This window comes from Falco rusticolus, chromosome 7 (assembly GCF_015220075.1).
Source record: "Falco rusticolus isolate bFalRus1 chromosome 7, bFalRus1.pri, whole genome shotgun sequence".
In the NCBI taxonomy this organism is placed as follows: domain Eukaryota; kingdom Metazoa; phylum Chordata; class Aves; order Falconiformes; family Falconidae; genus Falco; species Falco rusticolus.
Window position 1 is genome coordinate 59,665,604 of NC_051193.1, and position 22,599 is coordinate 59,688,202.

Below are 22,599 nucleotides of genomic sequence, written 5' to 3' on the forward strand. Positions count from 1 at the left end.
ACAGTACCTAAAAACCAAATATACTTTTAGAAAAAGTACAAGAATAGTGCTGCTGCTTCTCACTGTTCTTCCAGACTGCTATCATTTCAGCCCAGGAACTTGTTCCTTCTATGTATATAGTAATTCTCAATGGAGAGCTAATTGGAGAACAATGGATAATAATGACCTATAATAGAGATATGAAGTATTCTGCTAATACTGGAGTTGTAGAGAGATAGTGGGATCTATGCTATTAATTGTTACTGATAATCATTCCTATGACACTAAAAAAGCCAACCACAAATGAAGCCATGCAAGATACAGTATTACAGACCAACCCTAAGGCTCATCATACTAACTAGTCCATGCATTAATTGTCCAGCATACAGGTTGACTTGAGATTTTGGTGGGCACAAGAGGAAGAAAGAAGGGTGCTTAACAAATACATTAGATTTTTAGGAGAAAAAAGAAGCAGAAAATTCTGTGATCGTGAATGTGTGCCTTAAGAGCCACAAGTTATCACGTTACCTTCATAAGTTTAATGAAGGGCAAGTGCGATCCACCAGACCTTGATACTCCAAAGTTCTGAACTTGGAAATAGGACAGACACAGAATGCAATCCAATTGCAAAAACAATTTGTGATCTAATCTCACAACTGTAGCTGCCTCACTACTGAAAGTATACCATTTAGTTTTTTGATGCCTCACATTTACTGTCAGTAAAACAGAAATAACACTTAAAGAAAATAATCATCTGACAAGTTCAGATGCTTGATGAGAGATTCCAAAGTGCTTTAAAATAAGTACTTCTCCTCATGCAAGTTAGCATTAAACTAAACTTTTCTTAGCTCTTTGATGAAGATACAGACAGGAGCATTTAAAACTTACTCAACCAAGTAAATACAGTAGTATTTAAAACAAACTCCCAACTATTCAACTTCATAGTTCCCAGAGGAATTTACTACTAGATAAGAGTAGTGGTTAGGAACATCCAGGTCTGGATGTTTCAAATTTAAGCTGCCTTAAACCATTTACAATTGAAGCTTTTAAAAAACTTTTCTTTGAAGTCCACTTTTTCAAAGATTTCATTGAAACTTTTTTTAAAAAGTGGTAATTTTCAAAACAATTGTACATGACCCTCAAGTCAGACACATTTTACATGTGACTTACACTGGAGATTTAGTGAGACAGAATGCAAAATCCTGAGAAAGTTAAGATGCAAAGAGCTGAAACTGAACTCTGGTATTATGTTGTGTAATTTCCCAGAACTGTTATGTCATTTGAAATGAAAAAGAAAACATGAAAATCAATCTTTACTGTGAACAGGGCAATATATTAAACAAATTTAGAAAGTACTCCAAGTATTTGGAAAAGTTCTTTCATTTGTTTTATACAGTCCAGTAACAGAAGGACAGATAATTAACAGTTTCATCTGTTATTCAGGCAACAGAACTATGGAACATAACACTGCAATAACAGAGAAATGTAAGTATTTGCTCTTACTTCATTGCAGCAATTAATAATCCTACCAATTATAAATATTGAAAGACAACTATGACTAAAGAACAAGTATGTAGTCACACACAAGTATTTTCAAGACCCTGTAAAAAGCTATAAACAATTTATTTCTTCACTTCGCAGATTTTAAGCTTTCAATAAAATCCCTAAGAATGGTTTCCAGTACGAACACCATGTATCTAACTTGAAAAGTTACAGAAACAAGGGAGGTACCTCACGAACAACCGTATTAGTAAAAAAAACCCAACCAACAACCACAACCCAAACCCACAAGACACTAAGTACAATGTGTGAGACTTACCTGAACCTTAACGAGCCATCAAATGTTACTAGCCAATGAAAAATTCATATACCACTACTGGTAATAGCTTAATGAATATGGTCAAAGGAATGTCAGAATACTCTGGATTATAATAAAAACACACCCTAAAAGCTTACATCTCAAATACACTACTATATATAGTCTATGCTGTTAACACTACATAAACATAAAGGGTAGAACAAAGAAAAAAGTTAATATTTGTGTTTTGTACATGCCATGTCTTTGCAATATTCCATCAGTACATAATTGCCATTTTTTTCAAATTCATGTTAAGACAACAATCTGTATTTTATGTCATAAAATCTGAATTAAATTATTTCAGTAGAAAACAAACAAGTCAACTCAATTTTTATTACCCAAATTACTTAACCCATTCACAAGGTGCTCCCTCCTCCTCCCAAGTAATACGCTTTTTCTAATGAAACCTCTGTTTTCTGCATCCGTAACGTTCAGGGTGAGGGAGAGGGGACCCAATTATTATTGATTAAACTGTATAAAGAATTTTAAAATAAAATTGCACTTACATCATAACTATAGTCTGCATCATTTGTTACTGTCAAGTCTGCAAGGTCTCCAAGGCCCAGTACACTTAACAACACATCATCAGAACCCATAATAAATGACTTGCCTCCTCCAGGTGGAAACGTTATTGGCTCAGCTACAAAGAACAAAACAGTTTCTTTAAGTCTCAATATAATTCAAACTGATTAAAAACTGCATTATTCATCACTTAAAACCAAAGCAGTTTAAACTGAACTTACATGTAGTACATACTGCCCCAACCAAAAAACAGAGAACATGAAGACACGCACACAAGTGCAAACACACATACATATATATTAAATACACAATTCTTATATCATGCTTTGTCATTTGATTTCAACTTACTTTACAGAGGTGTTCAACAGTACTGATGAGTGACTTGACTGACATTACTTTACATTGCAACATCAAATATATGTCCTAGGTCTCCAAATTCTTGGCTAAATATTTCATTCACTACATCATGCTAGCTGTCTTCTATCCACTTGCAAATAAGTCTCTGTGCTTTATTCTACTCAAATACCTCTACTTTCATGTATAAGCATTTTTCATCTCTCAGGCTAAAGGCCTCCTGCAAAATATCTCTTCTACTTTGATTCTTTTAGATGATTACAAAATGAAAACATCTGTTATTCATTATTTCCCTCACTTTCTCAGCATGATTCTGGCATCTAATTTAAAATACACTCAAATTATATTTATCTTAGCTAGCTATGACTTCCCCAAATTAAAATTCAACATCTCTGTTAATTATAATTTAGAATGAATACATGTTATATATAAACATTCATTCTGAATTCACATCTGAATAATAAAGCTTCAAATACTGACTCACATGCTTTATACTTTTCAGCAATTCTGTGTATCTCCTTCTACCCACAAATATCAATTTAGCAGTAAGGAACAGAACTAAAGGCTTACACATTGTAATACTTTAGCATATCTAAGAAGCTGCTTTAACATCAGTATTCCCCTCTGTGCAAAAATTAAGACACTTGTTAGGTAGCGTACTTTAGCTATATGTGAACTTCAGCTAAGTGCAAACATGTCAAATACGATTTAACATATTTTGCATATCTTTTAAAAATTAAACTTGCCTGACTTTTGGATTTCACTGATTTGGCAGAGTTAACAGTCTCATTTTAATGCCACCCCTTGATCCTAATCCTCTCAGAAAAACCTTGAAACTCAGAGAAAATAAAGTTTCCAGATCTAAAAAACATCCATATCCTGTTTTGTTTCACAAAAATAGCTCCAAACAAGAGGACTAATAATCAACACATTCCTGTTACCAACATGCATCTTTATTAGTCTGTTTCACCACTATCTGAATGGTAATCTAGTTATGTTCCACTCCAGCTGAAGAAAAGGAACTAAAATCAGGTATAGTTACAGATGTCTGGCATCACTGCTACGGCTACTCAAAGAGGACCAGCACAGCTAGATGCAAAAAATCACTCCAAGAATTAAACAAATTCTAATGCTTGAGAACTACAGTGCTACTAAAAAAAAGTAACATTACTAGCACAGGCAACACAACTGTATGTGAGAATCTAAGAATATAATCTATGTAAGAATGAAGACCATTGCTCCTACAATTGCATAAAAAGAGCAAACAGTATTCCAACTATGCACAACTGCCTCTTTTTAAAACATTCACAATCCCTACAAAGGTCTTGAATCACCAGAATGCTACATCAACAGCCAAAAAATAGCTTACCATGCCCTTACATGAATAAGCTTTTAATTTCCATTAATATTTTACCAAAACTCTCCATTTGACAGTCCTATTCCAAACCCCTCTTATTCCAGAAAAAGCCATATTCCTGGAAAATACTCATTTTCCACGTTCTCACCTATTCCCCTTATTAATGGGTTTGGGCTATTTTGAGGGGAGTGACAGGGTATCCAGTCATCCATGCTTATTAGATGAGATCAGAATTTCTAAGGATTGATTCCTTAGTGAAAGTGTCTGAGCTGAGCCTAAAAGGAGGTACAAACAATATGTTTGTTTGTATGAAGCTAGAAATAAAAATAACATCACAAACTATGTCTGGGTGAACCTAAATTGTGAAAGTCTCAAATTAATATCAATTGGCCCTGCAGTTACTTCACAGACCAAGCTCTTCCTGGTTCTTTTCTGACAGAAAAAGTGTGGGAGAAAAAAAATAAATTATAAAGGCTACAAAAGAAACAGAGAATGTTTTTTAGAGTTTTGTTGCTGTTATCAATGTCTGGTTGGTTTTGTGGTTTGTTTTTTTTTTTCTTTTCTTTTTTACTCCCACAGGAAGACTCCAATACTTTTCTTTGGAATTTCCAAAAATGGCTCACCTCGACTGTCTTGGCAAGGTTCCAGCCGCCCAAATACAAGTAGCCGTTTACAGCCCAAACCTCCCAAGTCATTACAGAACAGAGCTGATGACGACTGGGGAAAGGAGGTAATATGTTCATTTTAAAATTGACAGCACTTTCCATTCCTGTTGTAATGCTGGGACTCCTGTCTGGTCTTTAGGACAGGCCCACACAAGGTTTAAGTATGCCCTTAACATGTCATACCAATTCTTTGTGAAAATAACGTCACCTGTCCTTAACAGATCCACTTTCATAAGCTTTATAGTAAAAATGAAGTGATACCACAAGAAAAACACTACCACATCAAGAGTCTACATGATAAATCTATCAAGCTTTATTTCCAGAGGTGAATATCCCTTTATTTAAAGCTTCAAAAGTAAATGTTATCCAAAATGTAGAAGCATATTTCACAATACTAAATGTGCCAATATCTATGTGTATGTTGTATAACTATATTTTATTTGCACATTTTATTACTTTAAAATAAGACATATTCAAAGTTTAAAAATGGTTGGCAAGCTGTTTTTATAAAAAGAAAAGGCAGGAAAGTAACACAATGAAAGATGATGTTATAGCTACTAAAAGACCCACGACTCTGCACATCAAAAACAATGCAGTTATATGAAATTGGTAATTTAATAATTTACTTGAATGCTTTCATCTTTAAAAAAATCAAGTATTTTTGTAATACACACAGTACAATATTATCCTCGTAGCATAGTAAGTTTAACTGAGATTGCAATCAATAATTATCAAGTAAAAATGTAAGTGATAGTGTAAGTTTCTTTGTAGGTGAAACCAGGCAAAAAAAATGCAGTTATTAAATATTTGGTCAGCCAATCCCAACCAGCTCTTCTTACCTCAAGTTCTTGACATCATACATAATAACTCAAAATCAAACAGTAATATTTGTACAGACTGAAACTGCTTTAATCTCTAATCAGAGATGTATCTTCATGTGCGCTGTTATTGTCTACTATACAACAGGGACATCTTAATCTTCTTTTCCAGAAAGTTCATATGTGGTACACCAAAAGCAGCTGTTAATGCCTGGGCAATTAATGTTACTGCTATTTTTTTGTCCATCTGTAGATGGACACCCCCACAATCAATAGATATTAAAAGAGACAAATAACGTCAATAATGATTCTCCATACAATACACTGGATGGAGAATCATGCTGCAGTTGATTCTGTTTCTGAAGGTCATGCCAGTATGGTGAAATAGAATCCCCAATTTCTTATGCCCAAAACTATCAAGTATAATTATGGCATAACAATTTTATAATCTTAATTTAACCAGGCATTTGAAAGTTAAAAAGAAAACCCCAGCAAACCAGAAACACATCTTCAGAGGTATAAGAGATACATTCCCAGCCAACTAGAACCATAGTTTACTTTCCTGCCTGAACCCTCTCCTCCCTTGAAGAAAAAAAGTTAGCTTAACAATACGTTGTTCTCTGTAAGAAAACAAAACTATCAACCACCATCTCAGAACTGTAACACTTCAGAGTCTGACATAAACCTTAGGTGCAGTCACAAGAACATTATTGCTTGGCAACATCCATCAGCAATAAGCCAGTGTGTCCCAGCAAGAAAGCCTAAAGTTATTGACAAAAAACTTAGCTTTTAAAACACAGCTGAGTAAATAATTGAGCAAAATCTGCATTTTATGATAACGAAGTATTTGGCCTTGTTAACAAGACAGACCTAGAAGGAATTCAAAGACAACACTAAGTCTGTCTGCTTGCAGCTTTGGACTATACAGTACAGACAAAACCTCAAAAAGCCACAGTTTTCAGGATAGACTTTTTGATTGAAAAGCAATTTGCACTCTAATATTTAATTTTAAAAGTTATGCAGAAACCACAATTAGCAGATCTGATTGTAGAGATATTCTACTACTACTCATAATGATCAATGCCCAGACTACACTGATAAGCTGAAAACATACAAACACATTAAGTATCATGAAAATAAAATTATGAAGGCAGATATTATTTGAAAATAGTGTGGACAATCTTTATTTGAAGTATAGCACAGTAACTGCGAGAGGAACCAGGCAATAGAAGTCCACCCATCAAGTTCAAATTTAGCATCTATTTCTTTAGAAAGATTTTGTCCAGTATTATTTTAGACATCAAGTCTCTAAAAGAGATAACTGCTATATGGCCGTCCTTAAAAATGAACATGTGTTACTTTGCCAAACATGTATGGCCTAAGAAAAACAACCTAAGACAGACTGAGGGAGCTGTAACTGTAGGGTCACATGCCCTTAATACCTTAACAAGGCTAAAAGGCAACCTAAAGCATGTAAATACTAAACCTAAATACAACCTAGATGTACGTGCACAAGTTTTATCACGTGAAACTTCACCACTAGGTTTTTCAATTGCTCTCCACAGGTGAATGTGATCCTGGTTCATCTTTAAGTCATAAATAAAAAAAAGATGAAAAGGAAGGCAGTAAAAGAGAAGGTGGGAAGACACACACTTTATTAAAGTAATAGTTTGGGAAAACAACAAGAAACTTCCCTGCAAAATTCTATTTTTCCACTTGCCTGATGGCAGGCATTTGTGGGGGCTGGGGTGAAAAAGAATAGGAGAACCAACAGATTATCAGGACCAGTAATAATGCAAATTCTTCCCACTTCTGCTACAACTGACAGCATGCCAGGACTTCCGGGTCAAAGATCATCAATGAGAATTCTGAATGAGTATGTTCTGAGTAGAGGACAGAATTTCCATAAAGGTATTCTAATCTCAAAGTTAATACAAGGAAAATCATTCCTTCAAAACCCAGAACTTTAAGCCAAATACATGATTCTGGACTATTTCGATAATAATTTGCCACTATCTTCCATTGCCTAAGATAATCCTGAAACTGAAACCAATACTTTGAAAAGAAATAATGTCTTTGTACATTTGTGTATACAGACAAAGAGAATTTTTTTTTTAAAATAACATTAAACTTGAGAAAGAGACAAGTCAGTCTCATAACTTAAATAAAAACTTTTAAATTTCACTTTAAAATGCAAACTATCAAATATTAATACTCACCTTTTTTTTTCCTCTCAATCAATAACACCCTATTTGTAAAACGTTTTGCTAATGGGGCAGGGTGGGGGTGTGTGCCTGCAAACAGGGATTTAATAGTAATAATAGTTCCAGAACACACTGCTGTACATGAAGTTGTTTTAAAATACTTATGAAATAATGGTGAGTTACAGTAAGCCACAGAATGTCAAGCCATATTCTTATGAAACCATTTGGGAAGAATTGCAAATAAAATAATAATGTGGCAATCTGCAATTGCATTAAGCTTTATAGAGGGGACAGTAAATTACAGTGTGTGCTTTCTAAAAGAAATCTCCTGAAATATAATAAGTAGCTGAATTTTTTGTACCTTCCTCTGCTCTTGCACCTTCATGATCAGTCATTCTAGAAGAGGGTGACCTAGATTGATTAATGATTCCTGAAGGGATGTGGGGTATCTCATCATCGCCCAGATCAGCTATCATGTCGTGAAGTTTTGTCCTGTTGACTCCTGTAAATTAACGTCAGCAGCAAAGATTCATTTGATTGCTACCGCTTGACTTGACTGAAGTCTAAAAATCCATTAAACTAATTAAACAAGAATAATTACTGACGGGACCTCCTTAAAATAAATACAATGCTTTGCTTTTGTCTTTGTATATTAATAAAAATTGATCTTTTGGAAATCAAAAGAAGGATACAATAAATCAAATCTAAAACTACATGCAAACAGTTTTAATTCACTAAATCAAAGAATAACTCCTTTGTGTTCTGTAGATCTACTCTACAATTTCCTGCAGGAGAGAAAAAAAAATATAATCTTACAGCCCTACTAAGAAGGCAAATGTCAAAAGAACATCAACTACTAAACAAAATACATACGAATTAAACATTTGCTATAGTATTATACTAAACAATTTAACACTGAAAACCAGAGTGCAAATAAAATATAAGCTTAAAAATGAGGGGAAAAGTACAGACAACTCATAATGGGGGTGCAACAAACAATTAACTTTCACCGCTTCTGAATGTTATTTAAATTGTATAAAGTGTTTATTAAACACAAAAGCAAGAATGCTTCTACCACTGTATGAAACTGCAGATGTGTATTACTTTTATTACACAAGTATGCCTCTAGAAACAAAGCATACTGCATTATATGTGCATTAAATTCATAATGTTGACATTAGCAAACAAGAATAGCATGTTAGAAATTTAAATTTTTTAAAATTAGTAATTCCTTCTTCCACCTTACAGCTTGCAGGTCAAAGTGAAGGCTCAACCATAAAGTGAATTTTCAGTAACAGAATTTCTTTAAAGAAAACAATCAACAACAATGCAAGACATTTAAAATAAAACCCCTACTGCCGTGCTGCCAAAAGCTATGCTTTTAAACTTGCTAAAACATAAGCGTTCACCATCTTTAAAAGGGCATATTAGAACTTAATTATTAAATATATCAATTTTTTAGTAAAGTAAACATTAGCAAACAATTTCTTATACCCTGAAGTGACATGTATCACTTTTATTAAAAAGGAATTAGAAACTTAAACAAAAGCTTTATCCTCAAAACAGTAAAACAAACACTAGCATTACAGACAACTTAGCAAAAGCAGAACCACTCACTTAAACAGTTAAACACTAAACCACACTTTCAAGTAATACCGGATCATTTCAATTTTTAGATCTCACTGACAAAAGGTTCAAATTGATGTGTCCAAAGACAAGTATCCACACCAATAATTGAATTCTCTGGAGATAACAGAAAATCCTCTGGGGAGAGGAATGGCAATGAAAAATATTTCTGGACGTAGAATCACACTACAAATATACCATGCATACCCCAAGAGGGATGCCATACAACTCTTTTCATTAATACTTGCATAACATTTTAATTTTGCCAAAAAATATAGAACTCTCATTTTCTGTTTTGTGCTTTTAGTATTTTTCTTTACTTTACAGAACACACTATTCCAATTGAATCTATGAAGGCTGCTACCCAGAAATCGTTTGAGAATACAAAAGGCTTCCAAAATTTTCCCTTATGCAACAAAACAGATTTCTTCAGTGGTTAAGTTTCATTTCACTCACATGTAGAAGTGAGTCTAGAAACTTGTGATCTCATCTGATGAAGCGAGTGTAAAACAATAAAAATGAGGAAAGTCTTTTTTGCACTAACATTTTTTTCTAATAGCCACTAGACTACTAGGATTTCAAGTGTACAATACTTAACTGCAGTCAGCAGGTGCAATCTCATATTTATATATATATATATAAAAAAAAATTTCTTAATATGGCCAGGTCTCTACCATGCTGACCACAAAGCTACCTTTTATCTATATTCCAGTTGGCTGTCAGCCAGCCACCTACAGCAAGCAGCAGCAGATACATTCTTGAAGATACTGTAGAGTAATCAATAAATGATGGGATAAAAGTCTGAGTGGTACCCTAAACTGTTTAATATACCCTTTGGTTGCCAGAAGAAAACATATTTTCTTCTCCATGACAGAATGCATGAACACATGGATGGAAAATGCCAAAGATGGCTTATGAACTCTTACTCACATCCAAACTGAAAGCATCTTTTGGAGGTGCTTTCACACCAAATGCATGGGTATGAGAAGTTTGTCTCAGAGCACACTCAGTAGTAACTAGACGCAGCTCCCCTGCTCTGCTACCTTGAAACTGCCAGTCATTTAGCATGTCACTGTTTAGGGGACTGATACTGATGCACTTGCCTTTTAATGTTTTTCAGTATGTTTAGTCATTTCTTGTCCTTCAGAGGCTTAACCTCTGAACAGCCCTCAACCCATAATACAATACAGACAAACTCCTTTCTGAAGTTTACAAAAGAGCAACTGTTGTTCCCAACAACAACTCTGTTATTTCATGCTGAAAGATGTCAATATTCAAGATTGTGCCACTATCGCAGAAAACTGCGGATTTCAAGTAAGTGCAAGTGTACCTTCATATAACTCTTGAAGTATTTTAAATATCAAAAGAGATTTTAAAGATAAGGATGTGTTGCCTCTGCATAAGCAGCTATGTTCAATTCTATGACTGTGTTTTGTCAAGAAAACACTAGAACAAAAATAAGTCGAGAAACATGAACCTGTTATGAACAAAAGCAAAACACATACAATCCCATCTCAGTGTATCCTCCTTTGGAGATCAAAAGTGAAAAAATTAGTTGAATATTCAGTGCTTAAAAATTGTAGCCTGAGAAGCTGTAAGCACGTTTCTTTTAGCTCCAAGATGTAATAGCCCAAGTCTGAATATAACACAGGGATCCTTGTATATCCTACAGGTGATGGTAATGAAGATGGCAAAATCCAAATCCGTTTTCATGCCTACTGACTTTTACGCTGTATTTCCAGAATCAAGGCTAGCAAAGTGAGTGGGACAGATAGTTTCATAAATACAGAAAAATTAGACTGAGGGGAAAGGGGCAAGAAAGTAAAAAAATTATTAATGTTTCCAAGGAAACTAAGGAAAAGCAGTAAAAGGATCTTCATTTTAACAGTGATGTACATACACAATGCAAGATGTGAAAACTATTTTTCAAACTGCTAAGAACAAATTACACTGACCTGATAGTACAAAATGAGATATGCATCATCATCACTACTACATTCTGAAAGTGTGACAGACTGTATCTGAAAAGCAGTCATCTGCTGATTTACCCACCAAAAAAGATCAAACTTGGGCAAGAAACTGGCCTTAAATTCAGCATATGACTATAAAAGGTAAGCCTGGTTTTGTAGACATCAAACCTAACTCCTTACCTATTTAGCACAATGAAGTCCAGGACAGGTTGTGGTTGGGGTTTTTTTGGTGTTATGGTTTATTTTTTTTAATATAAGAACTCTTCAATAAGCAGGTTTTGGGTTATTTTACAGTACAGCTGATGTTTTAAAGGCAATTAGAGTTCGGGGTGGTTTTTGGTTTGTTGTGAGGGTTTGGTTTTTTTTGTTTTAAAAAAGATCATAAGGAAATAGTATTTCTACCTAGATGGTGACTATTATCATGACAGAAAGCCTCCCTAGCGCCCCATGCCCCGCCCCCCCAAGTGTATTATATTATGAAAACGTATTGACAGAGTATGACCTACACTTAAGTGTTCCACCCAGAAAAACATACAAATGCAGATTACAGAAGTATCAAAATAGAATCCAACCTACTCCTGTTCACTTACTTATCTCTCATTTGGAATGAAAGTTACCATACCTGGGCCAGGGCTATGAAGACCCTGTTAAGAAGACGTCTATATACAGATTATGGCAGTTATCAGAAGCATATCCAACAAAAGAACCCACTAGAATGTCTGCCTGTTATGCTGTTCTCAAAGTATTGCAAGAGGTGATAGTCAAGGTACGTATATTTGATCTTCATGATGAGACATGTATTGCCATGCAGATAAATTCTGATACTGCTCAAAATACGTTCTGATAAAAGTCTGACAATATGCTGAAGAGTGAAGTAAGAGCCGAATATTCAGAATGATGTTCACGAATGATCAGACAAGAGAAGCAGGAATAAAGAAGCCTTCAACATTATTTTCAGTCTCAGAATATTAAAAAGCTGAGGGAAAAAGTCTACGAATCAAACAATTTAAACAAACCTGCCCAACCTTAAACATATACTTTTACTGTGTGTGGAGTTCTCATTCAATTAGCTTAGCGATTTAGAGGCCAATATTTAATCAGAAACTACTGTCATAAATGTGGCACGAGTGCAGAATCCCACAAAGCACCCTATGAGATTACCTATATGAGCTCAGAGTTTCTCAATGGAGAATTTGAATTTACAACCCAAAATTTTAAACAGTGACTTACGTGACCTCACAGCACTGTGATGCACAGCAGTGTCCTAAATATCCCCTCTACGTGAGCATTAGCAGGTTTCAAAATTACTTTAGGTTAAGAACATACTCCTTTTAAGCTTTGATAGCGGAACACACATTATCAAAAGACAACATACGTCAAACAATAACTGATGGCCATCATGTCATGCCATTCACGGTACAAAACATGTTATACCTTGCTGAATGGCAGGAAAGTGGACAGGAAAGAAAGTTTTGATAATAACATTGCACAGTTTTAAATTTTGCAACAGGACATTTTAGAGAGAATCATCATTATTTATTTTAAACAATGCTGACAACAAATTTAAGTCTGTAATGTATACCATTCAAATGCCAATTTTTGACAAATTAGCTATTTTTGATAGAGGAAAATTATGCTCCTCTTCTGGAAATTTTAAGATTTACAGATGGAAAACCAAAAGGTTACAGAAATTCTTGACTGCATAGCAACCAAGGAAGCCACAAGTGCAGCAAAGATGAAATCCTTTCTAGATGATCCAAAATAATGCCACTATAACAAATTTGGAGACCCGAGAAGAGTTTTTCCACACAATTTATAATCTTGGAACAGCATTACTTGATCCTGTTTTACAGCTGCTTTGCCTTGCATAAGCCAGAAAGTAGAAATTAATTGGTGTGATGGCTGTGAAAAGATTAGAATCAAACCAGAAGTACGGTTTCAAGAACTTTCTGTATGGGATAACCTAAAGGCACAATTTTTGAGAGAAGTATGAAAATCCCCCAAAGAATGACTTTCTTTTTTCCAGAACTCAAAACATTTGCTGTTATTCTGCACTTCCAGAATAACACTGGAATGTTATCTGGAATTCCACTGTGCTTCCAAGAGTCTAAATTGTGAAGTTTAATAAGAAAATTACAAACAGAAAGTCCCATTTTAGTATTAAAAGGAAATTTCTAACCCTACAAAATACTTTCTCTAAATGTTGTATCAACTGCTGATTTACATCCAGATTACTATTGTAAATTCTAATAAAACCAAAGACTAGGCAAAAATCTTTACTTCAAAGATTTTCTATTCAAATGTATGTGTGTACATGCAAATCATGCAAAATTGCTGACAAAACCAATCAACATGCGCTAACTGAATTTTAATTTATTAGATGTTACAAGTAAATTCAAATCTTGATAATTATAGAATTATTCTTCAAGTGTTATATTTTAATTATCATTTAATTTAGTTAGTACATATTCACACAATTTTTCAAATAGAGAGAAAAAAAATTTTACTAAATATTGCCAGAAACAGAAAAGTATGTTATAACATACTTTCAAAAAAAAAACTGCAATCAAGGCAGCTTCTCGAGAGTGATATTGAGTCCACCAAGAGCTTTGTGTAGTTGATGACATACAAAAGCACTTTTACCAGGTACTTCAATATCGAAGTTCAGTTCAACATACATAGTTCAAATAGGTCAACTGGTTTGAAAACCCTTTGAAAGTAAAGAAGTGCCAACCAAAATGTGGTAACTGCACAGAGAAGTGAAGGGCACCGTAAAATAAAGATTATATCCTAAAGAAAGCCACAAAAAAAGTTTGTATTTGCATTACAGGCATTTTTTAATTCGCATTGCCTTAAATTGTAAAAATAATTACAAGCCCATGAATACCAATTACAGCTTGATTCAAGCTCATGTTAAAAAACTAAATAACACCCCCCCACAGTACGACAGTACTATACTTTAAGAAGCAGATAAAGTTTACATCTTTCAGAAAACTCCTCAGAGTAGCAATATCCTCAAAATGCAAGTTGTTCATTATTTTTACACTCACATTTCAAAGCATTAAGCTCTTTACCCATTTAACCTTAAATTTTTATGTTTTCAACATTTCTCATCTATGAAATAGCTGTCAAAGGTTTTGACATATTCACATTCAGCAGCTAGAAAGTTAAAGTTGGTTGCCCCCATTACAGAAAACGATGCTTAATGAAAAACACAAAAACAGAACTTGTGAGAAAAAAATGTCCTCTATAGAGATAGGCAAAAAAGCGTTGCATTACAAGATTCAGAATCTGCACTTACTCTTTACCCCTTTCTTCCCCTTTCGTTCCTTCTTGTACTGTTCCTTCAGTTTACTTATTAGTCCCTGGTCTACATCCCAAACCTCAGCAGTTGGGGACAGGTCATCTTTGTCTACATGCAGCATATTGTTAAAAGAAAAAAAATCAGCAATTGGCAATGCAAGCTGTTGGCGATTTACTATTATAGCTGTATAAGAGCATTAATGAAAGTTCTTAAGAAATCTTTACTTTAAAGGTGCAGTCTCAGTTGTAAGTTTACAAAATACTAAGTTTCATTTCATACAGTTTTCCAAGGCACTGTATAGTATCAGTTACATATTTGAAAATTGTATGTTAATTTGTTACTAAGGAGCAAACAAATTAAGCTTCATAAGTAATTGTTTATGTTAAGATACTTCAAAATACACAAAAATTCATTTGTTTTCAGAAACAATTACTGCATCTTTAGAAAGACAATGTTAAGAAATTATTCAGCCAGTGTTGAATAAGCAAATAAAAGTATTCATGCTACATATCTCATGAAAATGCAAGCTGAGTAAGTCAGTGCCAGTTTATTCGTGAAGACCACCATGCATCCTCTCACACTCATTCTACATGCACAAGAAAGAAATTTTAGTCCTACACAGAACAAGGGAAACATGTCTATAGGTACAGGTTTTTACATAAAGATGAAGAAAAGTAATTTCATAGGTGAATAAAGTGTCATCTCACTGCATTCCAGCAATTAAATTACAATTAGCAGAAATACAACATTCCACAGTAGTTTCAGAAGACACATCTTTCTCTGTTTGACCAATATTGCAGAGTTAATTATTCTCCAAGAAAAGTCAAGCCTCCACTTCTCTAAACTATCCATCTCAAACATGTCTAGAAATATAGAATTAATAAAAGAATAAACTCGTTTCTATGACAAGATAAATGTAACATTTGCAGCAGCACTTTTGCTGGGCAACAGCTAAACTTGGTTTGTATGCCAGTTAAGCTTATGCTCGCAAATTCTTTAGGCATAAAATAATAAAACTAAGCTCCTCATTTGCCAACTTCCAATCATATCTACAATATCAGTGTTTCTATAAAATAGCACTTTTTGAAGTTATAACCATCACAGTCATGAAAGTGCACAAGCAGAGCCATACACAGTAGAAACAAACAAACATGAATTTAGGATGCAAACCAGTAGGCATTATTCCAAGTACATGTTTCATGACAAAACATGACAACAAATGAGGAGATATCCTAGGATACTGATGCATCTACCATCATTCAAAAAGGGCTGATCAATGACAAAGAGAAACAATCTTCAAAGAGGTGGAATACAGAAACAGCAAGGGTGGGAAAGGCGTGAAACGGGCACCATAAGGGCACAGTCCCCTAGCTGTCCACAAAGAACTGCGAAGAGGGGAATGGAGCAATGACATCCTACACCAAACTGCAGCTACAACTACCAAACTGCAGACACAAAGACCTCAGTATTTATGGTCGCAGGGCCAAAACACTGACAGAGAAGACTAGTGATTTGTCAGGTGATGCAAGAGGCACAGAAAGGTAAGTCAGAGGATATGCCCAACCAAAAGAGGAAGGAAATCAGGAAAGACAATTAAAAAAATCCAAACACCTAAAACCCAATGAAAGAAAATTAATTTAAGAACATGTTAAAATTAAAAAAAATCCAGAGCACCGTTAATAAAAGGAAAATAATCAGCCAGATTTGAGGATTGCAGAGAAGGATTCAAGAATTAAACTGGACTAGAAGCTGACCATATGTAACAGCAATGCAATGCTTGTTGTACAAAATAAAATACCCCACAACAAAACTGTCATTCTGGTACGTTTTTAAAAGTGTGGTGTATTAAACTAGGAGTAGTCTACATAATTCATCGATGGTCACAACAAAACTGAAGTAACACGTTCAGTCTGTGTTCTACACTAGAAGTTTAGAAAATTACTGTAGATGGCAAAACAAACAGGGCATTACCGATCAAGACAATGGATCTGAAGGAACCGGGAAAACAGGAAAAAACATAAGCCTGCAAACATGAATACTCAAAAACAACGCTATCAGCTGCTGAAACGTAGGTTGTAAATAGAGAACTAGACAAAACACTAACTGATTAAACACAGAGGCTGTGAAATTAATTTCAATTACGATTTTCAGAAACACCCAGCAGTGTTTCTCTCTGGTGCACCTAAATATATTCAGCTATATCAGAAAAGAGCCACGTAACCAGAAGAGCTCCACAATTCCCCCTTAGTCGAGAAATTCCTCAAACTGCCTGCAGTGTTTATAACCCACACTAAACTGGCATCAAGGATAGTGCAGAGGATCTACATTGTTCAACACCATTTAATGAAGAAATAATGAAAAAAATATTGTAAATAGATTTAACTTTAAAAGATGACCCAGAGGACCACTGGATTCTAGTCACACTGCCACCCAGAATTCTGGGCACAGTCAGTCATTCTCTGACTCATGGTCCATCTGTAAAAAGAACTTTTGTGTTTCATGGAGAGCAGAAATTAAGTGATGAACACGTAGTTAAGTGACTGAAATCATAAGCAGAATAAGAAGACTAGATAATATGTAATATCTGTAATATGTAACAATATGTATTTATTCCTGTTTGCTTAAACAGAGATTCTATATGCATCTTTTTCCTGGCAATGCTGTATCACAAGGCATTTATAAACTTTTAAATCTAAAAACATACATTCATTTTTTAAGTATGCTGCATACTTTAAATTCTTTATTTAACTGTTTGAATTTGCTCATCTTTTACTGTTTTGAAGATAAGCCATTCCTAAGTAAAGCATGACACATGAAAGAATTTTAGATCATAATGTTTGAAAATAATTTAAGATTGAAGTATATTAAATGAGTCACAAAAAAAGAACATGTACATAAAAAGCTGTACTATAGGAAGGGGAAAAAAGCAATCCAAACTTCCACACTCAGTGGCTGATTTGAAGAAATTTCCAATAGTGAAGATGTTAACTATCAAATTTGGTGATGAAGTATTTTAACATATCTGAAGTTAGACTTACAGATAACACTTTGATGATTAAGTATTGAAAGTAATAATAAAGCAAAACTAGGCTATAGGTTTTGAGCCTAAACATCACAAGTTTAGTTTCCAGATACTAAACAAAAGCATTATAAAGAAATACATAAGTAAACATTTACATTTTTTCAGAGAGCCCAAATCTTTGCAAGAGCAAGACGTGATAAAAGGATGCCAGTAACAGGAAAGCTAACACAGGAAGAAAGAAAAAAAAAAAAAGCTAAGCAGATAACCCAACAGAACAGCTATTTACATTATGAAGAAAGTATCAGTTTTAACTGAAATTCTAAGGTTGATGATTGATGAAATGGTTTAGAAAATAATGGCAAGTATTCCTTTAAATGAAGTTCCCCCTCTAAATAAATAAATGGATGCACCTGAGATTTCAAGTAATAACAGTTCACTGAGTTCAAAAAAATGTCACAAGCTAAAATAAAATGGTTTAGGCAATATTTTAGTTTAGAAGGCATTTAAGTGGGACAGTATTTGAAATATTATTTTTGACACATAATAAAGAAACATTATCTTTAAATGTCAAACTTATACACTGATCTTTAAAAAACAACCCCAGGACTTGACAGATTGTATCCTTAAAATCTATTTAAAAGAACAGCTGTATTAAAATCAGTGACGTACTATTAAAAAAAAGCATTGCTACTACAGTTGGAAGTATGTCTTCTGACTCATTTAAATAGTAAGTTAGTACAAAATATGCAACTTATGAATATTGTCTTCATATGGCAAGACTTAGAACACATACTTCTTAAGATGAAAGTGAGTTTATGTTTATTCCTTCTTTGCCACTTCCTTGCCTCAGACATGAGTGTTTTGGCAGCAATGGAATTACTGCAGTTAAACCAGCTGTCACATAAAAGCAGTCACAAGTGTGTAAAAACCCCTAAAATGTTCTGCCTCACTTTTGCTATAGGTTCACTTAAACTGTAATAAAAGATATTCAAACTGCTTTCTGAAAAGTGTGGTGGGTCAATCCAATTTTTAAAGTAGATTTTTAAATTTTATTTTTAAGTTTGGGACTGTGCTGGTTTCAGCTGGGACAGAGTTGATTTTCTTCTCAGTAGCTGGTACAGTGCTGTGTTTTGGATTGGGTGTGAGAATAATGCTGATAGCAACAACTAAAACCATCAGTATGTTAAGTAATGTTTATACTAAGTCAAGGACTTCTCAGTTTCTCAGGCCCTGCCCGTGAGAGGGCTGGAGGGGCACAAGAAACTGGGAGGGGACAGAGCCAGGGCAGCTGATCCGAACTAGCCAAAGGAATATTCTGTATCATACTCAGTATATTAAGCTGGAGAAGAAGAAGGAAGGGGGGACACGACATGTTTGGAGTGATGGCATTTGTGTTCCCAAGTAACCATTATATATGTTGGAGATCTGCTTTCCTGGAGATGGCTTAACACCTGCCTGCTGATGGTAAGTGGTGAATTAATTCCCTGTTTTGCTTTGTTTGCATGCATGGCTTTTGCTCTGCATTTTTTAAACTGTCTTTATCTCAACCCACAAGTTTTCTCACTTCTGCTCTTCCAGTTCTCTCCCCCATCCTGATGCAGTGGGAGTGAGCACACAGCTGTGTGATGCTTAGCTGCCAGCTGGGGTTAAACCATGACAGCCAGCAAATGAATCGCTCAAAAACAAGTTTGAAAAAATTTAACTTGCAAAGACAGCATTGCAAATAAATCACAATACCCCCACCACTGTTGTGGTTTAACCGCAGTCAGCGAAGTACCACGCAGCCACTCACTCACTCACTCCCCCCACACCCTGGTGGGATGAGGAGAATTGGAAAAAGGTAAAACCCGTGGGTTGAGATAAGAACAAATTAATAATTGAAATAAAACACAGTATTATAATAACAACAGTAATGAGAAGGAAAGAATAAGAGAGGCATAAAACTCAAGTGAAAAAAAAAAACCTACGAGATGCACAATTGCTCACCACCCACTGATGCCCAGCCAGTCTCCAAACAGCAATAGCCTCCCGCCCGCCCCCGCCCCCCCCCCCCAACTCCCCCCAGTTTATATACTGAGCGTGACGTTCCATGGTACGGAATATCCCTTTGGCTCGTTCGGGTCACCTGCCCTGGCTCAGCTCCCTCCCGGCTTCTGGTGCACCTGCTCGCTGGCAGGGCACAGGGAACTCAAAGTCTTTGACTTAGAGTAAGCACCACTTAACAACAAGTGAAACATCAGTGTGTTATCTACATTATTCTCATCTTAAATCCAAAACAGCACTGTACCAGCTACTAAGAATAAAATTAACACTACTGCAGCTGAAACCAGGTTTCTTGGGTTTTATTCCACTCCCTGCCCCTCTCCTTTTCATTACGATTACTAGTATTATTGTTTTACTTTATTTCAGTTATTAAACTGTTCTTACCTCAACCCACAAATTTTACCTTCTTCCAATTCTTCTCCCCATCCCACCAGGCAGGAGGAGGGAAGCATGCAGTACTTAGTTCCCAGCTAGGGTTAAACCATGACAAAAAGCTAGTTCAGTCAATTTCAGCTGTCTGCTTTGAATAAAATCGATAAATCTTTGATTGTATGAATTGTAGTATAAAGCTATCTTTCCTTCTATATACAATAGTTATAAGACTGAAGCTAGAACCAGAACTTTCTGCATCACTAAGCTTGCAACATCCCTTCAAATGTAAAGTCAAAACCTTGACCTCGGGTCTTACGAGATGTCTTATACCAAGAGATCTGCTTGTTCAGCTAGATAAAAAGATGATCAAGAAACTAATCAAATAACATTGTCTTTGAAGGGGAACAACACCAAGCCACTAAAATGCTTCTAAAAATACATACGTATCACCAAAACTAGAAGGTAACAGTTTTTCTGGCTTTATCTTCCAACTAGAAATAAGACTGAGTTTTAAAAATAAAGGTAACGGACCCTTTGATACTAATTTCCAGGAAGGAATGCTTTCTAACCCTTGGTACCTTCAAAATCAAGACTTTTCTAGATTTTCCTGCAACACATGCCAGTATTTTGATTTCTGTAGACCCTTATATTCTTATTGCTCACTGAGGTGTTTATCCAAGTATGACAAATTGCCTCAATGACACAAAATGGTCAAACAAGGTGATCTAGTGGCACTTTTTGGCCTTACAATGAAAGGCTTAGAGTATGCAACCACAAAATTGCTTGTACCACAGTTCATAAACGAAGACAAGTCAATTTCTCATTTCAAGGCAGATGTGAAATTACTTAGTTCATATTCTTTCCCTACCCAAAATCTCTCCCTCTTGCAATTTCTTCTTTTGAAACAGGTAGGCTCCAGGAGTTTCTGATTTAGCATATTTTCTTTCACATTAGATTAGTAACCTACTTAATTTTATTATCTACTCTAAAATTAAAACAAATAAATAAAAAGTTGGGCCAGTACAAAAGTGCTTTATTGATTCTACTAATGCAAGCCACATTAGCAGTAACATCTAAAAATCTCAGCCAGAAGAACTAAATATACTAATTGCCCAGTTTAACAAGTACACCAAAAAAATTCATTTAACTTGAGCACAAAAAGTTTACAACTCCTGATCAGAAAAAAATAGGGGGGAAGATAATCTAGGTTTGAAAGCAAATTTAATTCAGGTATGAAAACTTTCAGAAGTCTAACCTTTCTTTTTCAAGAAAGAAAATATTCTCTTTTAGTTTTGGAATCAAAACTACAACCTGAAACAAATGTAACTACTAATTGTATTTGTGGCAAATACAACAGCATAGATATACATATATATATACACACGAAGCATCCAATACACTATGAAGTAAGCGTCAGTAATTTGATCATCACAATCATCCACACATCCATACCACCTTAGAAGGTACTGCAACTCTTATGTACTATCATGAACAAGTATTCCTTTCTTTTCTAAATGCTTTTGTTAGCATCTTACCCCACTCTGTTCCATCTCCTGAACTTCGAGCTTCTCCAGCTCCCTCACCATCTTCAGCTGTCACTAAAAAATCAAATTCTTTCAAAGCTTCTTCAGTATCTGGGTCATCTGTTAGGTCAGCAGCTAACCCTTCATTACCAATCTACAAGCAGATAAACATTTTTCAGCATTTGAATCATGAACAGATTTTCTACTGAAATATTTAGGTTAGAAGTGATATAGACTTACTCCGAGTACTTGGTTACAGAGGAAAACATTTTTCAACATGAAATGTAAAAAGACACGATATAATCAGATTTAGAGCTGCTTTTGATCAGTAGTCTAGTGATAATGAGGAAACTAAAAGAATACTGACACTAGGCTTCACAACAAAAGCAATCTTGTACATCCCGGTCTTAATTTTTAACGTAAAACATATCAGTTGGAAAGTTTTCTTATTTTTCTTGCAATATCAATAGTTCTGCACAGCAGCTTTACAAACAAGCTGTGTTTTCTACTGGTCCAGAAGCATTTTTTCTTTTTTGCTTTCCAGTTCTATTTCAGTGTTAACCGTAAGCATGGAAAATACAGTGGTTTCAGAAAAGTGTCTTTTTACTAGTTTTACCACACCTTCATCTTAAACAACCCTCCTCCCTACCAAGGCATCAGTAAAAAGCTTTCTTTTATTCTGCGGGTAGAGACTATTTCCACATAACATGGGGTTATGTTTCTATGACTTGTAGAATATTTTTAGTTTTGCAGAAAGAGACAATTTTTACAAAGGTAACTATATGCAATCCTTCTGTTTTCTATAAAAAGAACAAGCTTTGTCAAGAGTCAAAAAATTAGTGTAGTGTCTTCATACGTGCTTAAGAGATTTACTTATTAGACAATCTTTTTATCAGACTATCTACTGCCTCAGAACAAAAAAAGATTCAACTGATTGGTTGATTAATCTATTTCCCAGAAGTACAAGTTAATACCAAAGGTA

General features: G+C 34.8%; 1 protein-coding gene across 5 annotated transcripts in view; it reads right to left on the reverse strand.

The window, feature by feature from the left end:
* STRN3 (striatin 3) overlaps positions 1–22,599 on the reverse strand; it is a 68,064-nt gene that overhangs the window by 15,680 nt on the left and 29,785 nt on the right. For 2 of the 5 annotated variants that reach the window (XM_037393517.1, XM_037393516.1), the window contains exons 7-10: positions 21,630–21,771; positions 14,655–14,765; positions 8,119–8,259; positions 2,344–2,477 (exon numbers count right to left, since the gene is read on the reverse strand). In XM_037393517.1, the coding sequence (XP_037249414.1) occupies positions 2,344–2,477; positions 8,119–8,259; positions 14,655–14,765; positions 21,630–21,771 (528 nt within the window). The remainder of the gene's footprint in view (positions 1–2,343; positions 2,478–8,118; positions 8,260–14,654; positions 14,766–21,629; positions 21,772–22,599) is intronic. The other 3 variants (XM_037393518.1, XM_037393519.1, XM_037393520.1) reach the window with 3 other exon arrangements.